The sequence below is a fragment of the Muscardinus avellanarius genome, assembly GCF_963383645.1.
Source record: "Muscardinus avellanarius genome assembly, chromosome: 21".
Classification (NCBI taxonomy): domain Eukaryota; kingdom Metazoa; phylum Chordata; class Mammalia; order Rodentia; family Gliridae; genus Muscardinus; species Muscardinus avellanarius.
In genome coordinates, this window is record NC_137807.1 from 6,316,109 (window position 1) to 6,328,429 (window position 12,321).

Below are 12,321 nucleotides of genomic sequence, written 5' to 3' on the forward strand. Positions count from 1 at the left end.
GGTGCGGAGCCCTGTGTCTTCCAGGCCTGGGGCGTATCGTGCTGGGGTCTGCCCAGCCCGGGCCTTGCCTCCGCTCTTCCCGAACATACTTGAATGTACCCAAGTATCTGCTAAGGCAGATGTGGGTTCGTAGCACCTGCAGCGAGGGTTTGAAGGTCACAGGCCACATACACAAAAACACGTGGATTTCCTTGCAATACTTGAAGCCTTGCCACTGTGCTCGGACACCCACAGACATGCCCACGGTTGGTTTCTTCTCGTCGCCCACCCCTCACCTTGCTGCACGTGATGTGCTCATATTTATTGCTTTACGGCCTGCTGGAATCCAGAGCTGGGGGGCCGTGTGCAGCGGGGCCCCTCCCGCCCAGTCCCTGTGGCTTCTCGGCGGCCGCGTGTGTGTGCGGCCAGTGTGTGTGTGTGTGTGTGTGTGTGTGTGTGTGAGCGGTCCTGTTCTCCACAAGCTCGTGCTCAGGCCTCCGTCCTGTTTTAAGATGAACGTGGTGTGTGTCTTCCCTTTTGCGTTAATGTTGTGTAATATCAGGTTAAGAAATAAACTTTTGGAATTGTTGACCCGGTGTCGCCTCTGTCCTGGGGCTCGCTGCTGTCTTCGGTGTTCTGCCGCGGGCTTTGGAGACCGGCCTGGTGAGGCGCTGTGAACCCCAAGGGGGTTTGGACTGCCCTTTCCTCTGGGCGAGCACAGGGGCCCTCAAGGGGCGGCAGGCCCCCAGGGAGGGCCTTTACAGGTCACCTGCTATTAGTTCTCTGCCAGGTGGCCCGGGAGGAATTTGGGGATTGCGTGGGACTCATGTCCACGACGAGGGGCCCAGCAGACGATCGGGGCCATGCTGTCACGCACTCTCACTCCGCATGAACCTTGTGTGAGACTCATGTCCACGACGAGGGGCCCACCAGACGATCGGGGCCATGCTGTCATGCACTCTCACTCCGCATGAACCTTGTGTGTGTGGCATTGGGGATGGGCCTCAGGGCACTCTACCTCCGAGCTACACCCCAAGCCCTATTTTTTTTTTTTTTTGCGTGTCCGGGAATGGAACCCAGAGGCATTTGACCTCCAAGCTACAGCCCCTGCCCAATTTTTTTATTCTTTATTTTGAAACAGGGTCTCATTGAGTTGCGGAGGGCCTCACTAAGTAGCTGAGGCCGCCCGCGAGCCGCGATCCTCCAGTCTCAGCCTCCCAAATGCTGGGATGACAAGCGTGCGCCACCACGCCCGGCTCCCAGCCTAATTTTTATTCTTTATTTTGTGGGTCTGGGGATGGAACCCAGGGCCATTCAACCTCTGAGCTACACCCCCTGCCCTATTTTTTATTCTTTATATTGAAACCGGGTCTCACTGAGTTGCAGAGGGCCTCACTAAGTAGCGAGGCTGTCCACAAACTGCGATCCTCTGCTCTCAGCCAAATAAAGTATAAAATAGGTCTGGGGGGTATATAGCCCGGAGGTAGAAAAGCCCGTGGGTTCCACCCCCAGTACCACCAAAATACAGAAAAATAAAAATAAGCTGGGCGTGGTGGCGCACGCTTTTTTTTATTTTTTATTTTTGGTGGTACTGGGGTTCCTGGAAGCCCTGCCTCCGGACTACACTCCCAGACCTATTTTTACATTTTTATTTGGAAACAGGGTCTCCTAAGCCAGCACGCTCGGCTGGCTTCGAACCTGCGCGACCCTCCTGTCTCTGCCTCCCAAGCGCGGGTAGATTACAAGCGTGCGCCACCACGCCCGCCCTGGCACACGCTTTTAATCCCAGCGTTTGGGAGGCTGAGACAGGAGGATCGTGGTTCACAGACAGCCTCGGCTACTTAGTAAGGTCCTTTGCAACTCAGTGAGACCCTGTTTCAAAATAAAGAATAAAAATTGGGCTGGGGGTGTAGCTCGGAGGTACTTCGAGTGCCCGTGGGTTCCATCCCTGGTACCACCAAAAAAAAAAAAAAAAAAATAGGACTGAGAGTATAGCTGGGAGGTAGAGTGCCCCTGGCTCTGTCCCCAGTACTGCCCATGGGAGAGCTCTGTGTAGCATGTGTGGTGCCCTGGTTCCACCCTCAGCACCACAAAAATAGATAGGAAAACAGATGGTAGGGATGGAGGCCTGGCCATGTTATCTCAGACAAGTCTGTCCCCTCTCTGTGCCTCAACTGTGTAGTCTGCAAGGTGGGCCATGGTAGACCCTCTCACACTTCACGAGGGTTTAATGCGCTAATTCTTGCTGGTCTGTGAGGAGCAAGGTCAGGCTTTGCTGTCAGGTCAGCGGCAGCTGCAAAGCTCCAGGCAAGGGGTGCAGCCTCTTTGCTCTTCAGTAATGTGGAATCATCATGCACATGGGGGCGAAGACTGGGCAAATTAAGAAGTTATCTGGGAGCCGGGAGTGGTGGCGCACGCTTGTAATCCCCGCGCTTGGGAGGCTGAGACGGGAGGATCGCACAGGTTCGAAGCCAGCCTCAGGTATTTAGTGAGGCTCTCAGCAACTTAGTGAGACCCTGTTTCCAAATAAAGTATAAAATAGGTCTGGGAATGTATACTGGAGATAGAAGGTCCCTGAGTTTCACCCTCAGTACTACACACAAAAAGAGAAATTATCTGCTAGCAGGGCGTGGTGGCACATGCTTATAATCCCAGTATTCAGGAGGCTGAGACCAGAGAAACATGGTTCTCCACCAGCCTCAACTACTTAGTGAGGTCCTTTGCAACTCAGTGAGATCTGGTTTCAAAATAAATAATAAAAGGAAAAAAATAGGACTGGGGGTGTAGCTCGGAGGTAGAATGCCATTGGGTCCCATCCCCAATACCGTAAAAAAAAAAAAAAGTTATCTGCAAAAAACAAAACTCAAAAAACCCCAATAACAAAAAGGTGTCAGCTGTTGTGACTTGTTTTTAAGAATTTGCACACCGGCGCGTTCATAATCTACCAGGTTTTCAGAATACCGTAGCACCTAGCAGCAAGCCTTTCCCCTTCCCAGGGTCGGAACCCACCATGGGCCTCTGCCACCTGCAGCCTCACAGGATGGGGGACGCCTGGGTGGGAGCCGCGGCCCCGCCCCCAGCAGCCCTCCGCCCCGCCCTGCCGCACTCGGCCTGCGGCTCCAAGCCTTTTTCTGACCCCGCCCCCACCCGTAAGCCACGCCCCCGGCATCCTTGGCCCCAGCCAGCACCGGCCGGCCTTGTGCTCCAGGCCCCGCCCCTGCACCCCTGTGTAGCGCCCGGCCCCGCCCACCTCTGGCCCCGCCCCGGCCTTCCCAGGCTCCGCCCCCGAAGTCACACAGACCCCGCCCCCCGCCCTTGGCCCTGCCCTCTGCCCCAGGCCTTTCCTCGGCGGCTCCTCCCGCTGACCCCGCCCTGCTGTCTGGCTCCACCCAAGCCCGCCCGCCGCCCCCGGCCCCGCCCGCCTCGCCCCCGAGGACGTTTGTCCGCGCTCGGCCGCCGTCCCGCTTCCGCCGCTTCCGCCCTCGCCCACGTGGTCGGATCAGCCCCCTCCGCGGCGCCGTGAGTGGGGCCGGCGGGCGCACTTCTGCCCCGACGCGCGGGCCCTGCACAGCCCGCTGGGTGGGCGGGAGGAGGGGTCGGGAGGCGGAGGCCAGCGTGGGGGCAGCGACGGGGCTCCCGGCTCGGGCCCGCGGGCCGAGGAGTCAGGGAAGTCAGGCGCCTTCGCCGCCACCCCGTCGCGCATGGGTGTCCCCGGCCTGCGGGCCGCGCTGCTGAGAGCCTGGGGGCGGTGCACCGCGCGCCTCGGCCCGCGCGCGCCCGGGTAAAGAACGCGCTGCCCGCCCCGCCCCTGCCCCTGCCCCTGCCCCTGCCCCCTGCCCTGCCTCCTGCCCCCTCTCCCCTACCTCCGGCCCCCTGCCCCCTCTCCCCTGCCCCCTGCCCCCTGCCCCCTCTCCCCTGCCCCCTGCCCTCTGCCCCCTCTCCCCTGCCCCCTGCCCCCTGCCCCCTGCCGCACACTGCCACCCAGCCCTGCTGAGCACCCTGGGCCAGGTCTGCAGGATCGCCGGCGCAGGCTCGACCTCGCGCCGCCAGATGGCCCTGCGCCTCCTGGTTCCGACCCACCCTGGGCTCACACCTGTGTTTTCTCAGCCTGCTCCCCATGGCCGAGAAGGAAGTGGCCCCGGCGCGGCAGCATGACCGGAAGGCCCGAGGTGGCTGGGTCTGGGAGGACACACAGCATCCGCCCAAGAGGCCCAGGGGTGGTGAGGAGGAGCAGCAGCAGCCTCGGAAGCCGCCCAAGCGCAAGATCGTGCTGCTCATGGCCTACTCGGGGAAGGGCTACCATGGCATGCAGGTGAGGGCCACCCCTAGGCCGTCTGGGTTCAGCGCGGCTTCACACAGGGCCTCTGGGAGCAGGCCATCCCGGAGTGGGTAGGCTCACCGCAGAGAAGGTGCCAGCTGGTATGTTTCATCATCCCAGCGCACAGCCATCTCTGCGGTGGCTGACCTGTGTGTGACCTTGCTTTCTCCTTAGGATGCATAGGGTACCTGTGAACAGGGAGGAGGTGGACTCTGGAAGAGTAGGCGGCAGGCAGCCCTTGGGATGCCTGAAAGGGCCTGCTAGTGAGGGTCTTGTGGAGGTCTGGGCCAGCAGGCCCCTTGGACTGAGCCCATCCCACCCTGATGATCAAGCAGGTTTCTTCTTGGTCCCTCCTGTGGTCACTGTTGTAGCTCTCACCTGCTCTTCCCAGGAGCCGGAGGGTCTAGGGAAAACCTGGGAGGCCAGCACAGCCCTGACCAGCGGTGTGCGTAGGGAGGGCAGTGGCTGGTGGGGCTGCCCCCTGCTTAGGTGAAACGTGCTGAGGTGGTACCCGCCCATGGCTGCTCCCCCTGGCCCAAGGGAGCACTGCAGACCCTGGATGCCCGATGTGCACATACCACACCAGGATGCGGATGAAAACAGTCCCTCTGGTCTCTTGTTTCCAGAGGAATGTGGGGTCCTCACAGTTCAAGACAATTGAAGACGATTTGGTTTCCGCCCTGGTCCAAGCGGGCTGTATCCCTGAAAATCATGGCGAAGACATGAGGAAGATGTCCTTCCAGCGGTGTGCCCGCACAGACAAGGTGCGTGGTGCCGCTCTGTCCCTTGCCTGCTGCCCACTAGCCCTCCTGGTGCAGTGTTTGCCAGGACTCCCCGGTGTAGGACAGACCAGGGTCAGGCGAGCTTGAACGGAAAAGGACCTTTCACACTGTGCAGCTGGGAAGTGCAGGAGCGCGGCCAGGCAGGCGTGGCCGGCCCGGCTCTGTGCCTGCGCGCTCGGTGTCCTTGCTGCCTCTGCTTGCTCCCTCGCCTCTTCCTCCGGTGGCACATGCCCGGGACCTGCGCCTCTGTCTCTCCGCGTCAGCTCTGCTCGTAGGGCAAGCCACACTTCCAGTGGTGCATTTTTAATGACCACATTTAGGAGGGAGAGCGAGGTGGGTCAAGCTAACTTTCATAATCGACTTAGCATGTCAAAGATGCGTTCATTTCAGTGTGCGTTCAGCATAAAGGTCTGTTAACAGGATTCCTACCTTCTGTGGGTGTGCCAAGCCTGCGGAGCCAGTGCGTACTCTGAGCTCCAAGCCCTCCCTGACTGGCCATCTCGGAGGCAGCCGGAAGCGATGGGTGGGTGGCCAGCGCACGCACTCTGACTCACAAGGTCGAGTCCCACCGTCTGATTGACTTTATGTCCGTTCTGGGCTGAGGCCCAGTCCGTGGCAGCCGGAGAGGTTCCTCCATGTTGTGTTCTGAGGGCTGGACCTGGGCAGGGTGGCCCCCCAGGACTGAAGTTATGTCACCTAGGGGCACCTGGGGGGCCTGGGAGGACACAGCTGTCCTGCAGCACACGGATATGGGAACAGGATGCTCTCCTCTCTGCTCTTTGAACTCTGGCCCACACGGCGGGTCCCAGGCCATCTAGTTTCAGAGGTGCCCGAGTTCCCTGGATCTGTGGGCCTAGGCTGAACTCTAGGGTCAGACTCACCGTAAAACTGGGCAAGTCAGTCTGGACCCCTAAGTTCACTTCCAGGGAGTGGCGATGGCCACCTCTCGGGGCTCAGGATGGAGGCGGTTCTGTGGGTGTCGCTGTTCTCTCAGTTCTGTGGGTGTTGCTGTGCTCTCACTTTTTCTTTTTTTTTGCGGTACCCGAGATTGAACCCAGGGGCATTCTACCTCCGAACTACACCCCCAGGCCTATTTTTTTATTCTTTATTTTGAAACAGGGTCTCACTGAGTCTCAAAGGGCCTCACTGAGTAACTGAGGCTGTCTGCAAAGCATGATCCTCCTGCCTCAGCCTCCCTAATGCTGAGCTGACAGGCGTGCACCACCACGCCTGGCTTCTCCCACTTTCTTTATCGTTCTTTTATTACCTCTGATTTTTTTTTCTTGTGGTACTGGGGATTGAACTCGGGGACATTCTACAAATCTCCCAGATATACCCCAGCCCCATTTTTGAAACATTTATTTATTTTGTAGCACTGGGGATGAAACCCAGGGGCATTCTACCTTTGAGCTATACCCTCAGCCCTATTTCTTATTCTCTATTTTGAGATAGGGTCTCACTGAGTTGCAGAGGGCCTCACTAAGGAGCTGAGACTGGTCTGAGGACCTGTGATCCTCCTCTCTCAGCCTCCCAAGTACCGGGATTACAAGTGTGTGCCACCACGCCCCACTCAGGGGTGTTGTACTTCTGAGTTACACCCTTAGCCCTATTTTTGAAACTGGGTTTGGCTAAGTTGCTGGGTCTAGCCACTGACCTGTGATCCTTCTGTCTCAGCTTCCTAAGAGCTGGGGTTATAGGCCTGTGTCAACATGCCTGGCTTTATTTATTCTTTATTTTGAAACAAGGTCTCACTGAGTTGCAAAGGGCCTCACTGAGTAGCTGAGGCTGCCTGGGAACCCTCCTGTCTCAGCCTCTCAAGTGCTGGGATTACAAGTGTGCGCACCGCGCCCGGCTTAGGCCTGCTAATCTTTAGTTCTTGATTTAGGAACCTGGGACCAGTACTTATGTCCTGGCACCCCGTCCTGGGATGCCTGCTCTCTCGTGCCCAGGTAACCAGTGCTGTGATTGGGTGGGAGCCCGTTCCTGGCCGTGCTCTTGCAGGTCTGTCACTCATGCCGGGCCGTCTCTCTTCCTGCGGACATTAGGCGTCAGCTCCCCCGCGGCCTTGGCTTCCGGTCTGCCTGGGTTGTGTCTTTCCCGTCTGCGGGAGTTGCAGTTACCCCCACTGACCCCCTTGCTCGGGACGCTTGGTTTTCTCACCTGATCAGTCCCTCCAGGTGCACTTGTGGGACAGGCTCCGCATGTAGAGCCAGGCAGTTGCTGGCCTCTGCCCGTGATGACCAGCGCGCCCAGCCTGGGGCCGAGGGCTGGGCTGGCTGGACCCACGCTTCCTCCCGGCTCTGCTTTCCTACAGGGCGTGTCTGCCGCTGGCCAGGTGGTGTCACTGAAGGTGTGGCTGATTGACGACATCCTAGACAAGATCAACAGCCACCTTCCCTCGCACATCCGGATTCTGGGTAAGCCTGCAGCGCAGGCCTCTGCGGCAGGCTGTAGACCCTCACAGATGCGGGCTCAGCCAAGTGGAGAAGAGAGCCTCCAGCTGTGCATGCCTGGTGGGTGTGGCTGCCAGCATTCCCCACCCGCTCAGGCCAGGTGCTCCGTGCTATGCCCTGTTTTAGTCAGAAGTGGATGTGAAGATCCGTACGAAGCCACGTGTGGCGGCGCAGACTCGTAATCCCAGTACTTGGGAGGCTGAGGCAGGAGGATCGCAGGTTCTAGGGCAGCCTCAGCAAATAGTGAGACTCTCATCAACATAGTGAGACCCTGTTTCAGAATAAGAATAAAGGTGGGGACATGGTAGCGCATGCTTGTAATATTTGGGAGGCTGAGACAGGAGGATCGCAGGTTTAAAACCAGCCTCTGCAACTTAGCAAAGCTCTCAGCAACCTATTGAGACTTTCCAAATAAGAAATAAAATCAGGCCGGGCGTGGTGGCGCACGCTTGTAATCCCCGCGCTTGGGAGGCCGAGACAGGAGGATCGCACGGGTTCAAAGCCAGCCTCAGCTACTCAGTGAGGCTCCCAGCAACTTAGTGAGACCCTGTTTCCAAATAAAATATAAAAAAGGTCTGGGAGTAGAGCCCGGAGGTAGAAAGCCTCTGGGTTCCACCCCCAGTACCACCAAAAAAAAAAAAAAAAAAATCAGGTTGGGGGCATGTAGCTTGGAGGTAGAATGCCTCTGGGTTCAATCCCCAATATACCAAAAAATGGGATAAAATAAAATAGGGCTGGGGTGTAGCTCGGAGGTAGAATGCCCCTGAGTCCGATCTCTAGTACCACCAAAAAAAAAAAAAAAAAAAAAAAAAAAAAAATCCTATGAAGAGCTGGTTAAAAGAGGAGCAGTTATTTCTCCTTTAAAACCAGACTGCTATCTGGAGTTGTAGACACTCTGAACAGCACTGGGGACTGAACCTAGGGTTGATGTGTGTGCTCTGCAGTGCTGGGAAAAGCCCCTTTAAAAAAGAAAAGACTGCCTGCTTGGAAGCACCGCGCTGGCCGCGTGGCGTGACATGCTGGGGTGGCAGGTGCAGGCGCCCTTCCTGTGCCATTTGTCCACATGCCTGTTGCCTTTATCTGACATTCCCGACGATTCTGCTTCCTTATTTAATACATATTGGTGCAGTATAGTCTCACCATATACTGCAGTTCACAGCGTTGGTGATATGCACACACAGCACTGTGGGCTTCCCCCATCCCTCCCTGTCCCCGTCTCCCTACAGGGTATTAAGATTGACTTTGGTGTTCTCAAGTGTGTCTGTAATGTCGATGAAAGTGATTCCTTCAATGATTCTATTATTACTATTAGCTGTAAAGTGTAATTTGTGTGTGTGTGTGTGTGTGTGTGTGTGTGTGTGTGTGTGTGTGTGTGTATTGTACTGGGGATGGAACCCAGGGGCATTCTACCTCTGTACCCCCAGCCCTATTTTTTATTCTTTATTTTATTGGTTTTTTTTTTTTTTTTTTTTGCAAGTCTGGGGATGGAACCCAGAGGCATTTTTTTTGTTGTTGTTTTTTGGTGGTACTGGGGTTCCTGGAAGCCCTTCTACCTCCGGGCCACACTCCCAGACCTATTTATATATATTTTTTATTTGGAAACAGGGTCTCTTAAGCCAGCAAGGCTGGCTTTGAACCAGCTCTATCCTCCTGTCTCTGCCTCCCAAGCGCGGGGATTACGGGGATTACAAGCATGCGTCACCACGCCTGGCGGAACCCAGAGGCATTTGACCTCCGAACTACACACCCTGCCCAATTATTTATTCTTATTTTGAAACAGGGTCTCACTGAGTTGCAGAGGGCGTAAGTAGCTGACACTGTCCGCCAACTGTGATCCTCCGGTCTCAGCCTCTCAAATGGCCAGATTACAAATGTGTGCTACCATGCCTGGCTTTTTTATCCTTTATTTTGAAACAGGGTCTCACTAAGTTGTGGAGGGCCTAAGTAGCTGAGGCTGTCCAGGAACTGTGATCCTCCAATCTCAGCCTCCTGAATGTCAGGATTACAAGCATGTGCCACCACACCTGGCTTAAAGCAAAGCCAATTTTATTCTCAACACAGGACCTCATGTATACTAGGCAAGTACTCTACCACTGACCTATATCCCTCGATTATTTATTTAGTTAGTTTTGGTGGAACTGGGGATGAAACCCTTTTTCCTCTGGGCTAAACTCCCAGACCTATTTTATATATTTTATTTGGAAACAGGGTCTCTTTTTTTTGGGCAGGTCTGGGGATGGAATCCAGGGGCATTTGACCTCCGAGCTACACCCCCTGCCCTATTATTATTTATTTTGAGACAGGGTCTCACTAAGTAGCTGAGGCTATCTGCGAACCGCAATCCTCCAGTCTCAGCCTCCCGAATGCTGGGATGACAAGCATGCGCCCCCACGCCCTGCTGGAAACAGGGTCTCTTAAACCAGTGAGGCTGGCTTTAAATCTGTGCAATCCTGTCTCCGCCTCCCAAGCGCAGGGACTACAAGCGTGCACCACCACGCCTGGCTTATTTATTGCACTGGGGATTGAACTCGGGGGCATTCTACCTCCAGTCTACACCTCCAGCCCTTTTTTAATTTTTTTGTTTAGAAACGGTCAGTCTCACTAGGTTGGTGAGAGTCTCACGACTTTGCTGAGGCTGTCCTTGAACCTGTGATCCTCCTGTCTTAGCCTCCCAAATACAGGGATTACAAGCATGCGCCACCAGCCTGGCTCTGAGTTACCCTTTAAATAAGATCATTTTTTCTGGGCTGGTGGAGTAGGTCTTTAATCCCAGTGCTTGGGAGGCGGAGACGAGGGTCTGATCGCAGGGACGGGGTGTGGCTCGTGCACGCCCTTGGTGAGCGGGTAACTGCGCAGGCCCTCCTGCCTGGGAAGCACCTTTTTTCACTTGAGTTTCTCTCCGTGCCCAGGGCTGAGGAGGGTCACGGGTGGGTTCAACTCCAAGAGCAAGTGCGACGCTAGAACCTACTTCTACATGCTGCCCACCTTTGCCTTTGCCCACAAGGACGGTGCTGTGCAGGACGAGGCCTACCGCCTGAGCCCGGAGACCCTGCAGCAGGTCAACAGGCTGCTGGCCTGCTACAAGGGCACCCACAACTTCCACAACTTCACCTCCCAGAAGGGGCCGCGGGAGCCCAGCGCCCGGCGCTACATCCTGGAGATGTACTGCGAGGAGCCCTTCGAGCGCGAGGGCCTGGAGTTCGCTGTGATCAAGGTGAAGGGCCAGAGCTTCATGATGCACCAGATCCGGAAGATGGTCGGCCTGGTGGTGGCCATCGTGAAGGGCTACGCCCCCGAGAGTGTGATGGAGCGCAGCTGGGGCGAGGAGAAAGTGGACGTGCCCAAGGCCCCAGGCCTCGGCCTCGTCCTGGAGAGGGTGCACTTCGAGAAGTACAACCAGCGCTTTGGCGGTGACGGGCTGCACGAGCCGCTGGACTGGGTGCAGGAGGAGGGGAAGGTGGTGGCCTTCAAGGAGCAGCACATCTACCCCACCATCGTCAGCACCGAGCGGGACGAGAGGTCCATGGCCCAGTGGCTGCGCACCCTGCCCATCCACGACTTCAGTGCCACGGCGCTGGCAGCGGCTGGCGCAGGTGCCAAGGTAGGGCCTGGGTCGCGAGCTACTGGCCCGGCCACGTGCTCGTCTGTGTCCCCTGCGTTTAGGCGAGCAGAGCTGAAGGCCAGAGGGGTGTGTTACTCCCCCGGGGCCACACAGCAGCCGGAGGAGCAGGCCCGGCATGGGTGCGCGCCTCAGACCTCCTGGCTCCCTTGGGCTGCCTCCTTCCTGCCCACTCCCCTGCTCACTGCTCCCAGTGCTGTGTGCCGGGAGCCTGGAGGAAGTCCTGGACGATTGCCCAGAGTCGTTAGAGCAAGGAGCCGTCCCCAGGCTCCAGGCTGGACAAGCCCTACAATAGTGCTGGCCTCAATCTCCTTCCCTCCCCTCTTCTGCAGGTCCCCAGCCCCCTGCCAGGCAGCGAAGGGGACAGGGATACCCGCTGAGGTGCCAGAGCCGCCACTGCTGCACATCTGGAGGCTGAGACCGCGTGGCTGCGCCTGCTGCCCGGGACGGAGGGCCGCGAGGAGTCCTGGGCCTGCCTGTCTGGCCTAGCCTGGCCACTTACCCTCAGGATATTGAATTTTCATCATGGGACTAACCTGCCTCAAATCTATTTTCAGCTCATGCATTAGTAAGTATACTTTGGCATGTAAAGACACTATTTTTTTAAAGAAGTGATTTTCTTATTAAATAAATATGTTTTGCTTAGTGAGTCCTTGTTTTCTTTTTTTGTCAGGAGACATGAGTGGAACTCTGCTGTTAGGAACAGACAGTGGGGTGGGACACGCCCCTTCGGGCCAGGCGGGGCAGGAAGGATCAGGCAGTGGAGGGGCCACCCCGCCTCTCCCTAGGTCCCACAGTCCAGAACTTGATAGACGGCTCTGGCAGGGAGAAGCCTAGTCCCGCTCCCAGGCTGAGGCTGTGTGTTACAGGCGGCCGGCCTCCAGCTGCACCAGTGCCACTCGCCACCACCCGGACAGTCTCTCCTCTGCCCACTGTCTCCTGCAAGAACGCAGGTGGTGAATGGAACTGCCTGGCTCCGCCTGCAAGCCCTGCTGGCTGTTTGTCCTGTCCCTCCCATTGTTCATGGGCTATGGTGTCTGGTTTTGCATTTCTCTTTGTAGTATTAGAGATTGAATCCAGAGGCACTCTACCTCCGAGCTCGGTCCCCAGCCTTAGCTTACTTTTTTATTTGGAAACAAGGTCTTGCTAAGTTGCAAGTGCCTCACTGAG

General features: G+C 56.8%; 1 protein-coding gene across 1 annotated transcript; it reads left to right on the forward strand.

The window, feature by feature from the left end:
* Positions 1-3,680: 3,680 nt before the first annotated feature.
* PUS1 (pseudouridine synthase 1) lies at positions 3,681-11,531 on the forward strand (the record flags this gene model as incomplete). The annotated part of the gene is made up of 6 exons (XM_080717752.1): positions 3,681-3,760; positions 4,087-4,291; positions 4,924-5,061; positions 7,394-7,496; positions 10,442-11,133; positions 11,484-11,531. The coding sequence occupies 6 exons, from the start codon at positions 3,681-3,683 to the stop codon at positions 11,529-11,531; spliced, it is 1,266 nt and encodes a 421-aa protein (XP_080573878.1).
* Between the last annotated feature and the right edge of the window lie 790 nt (positions 11,532-12,321).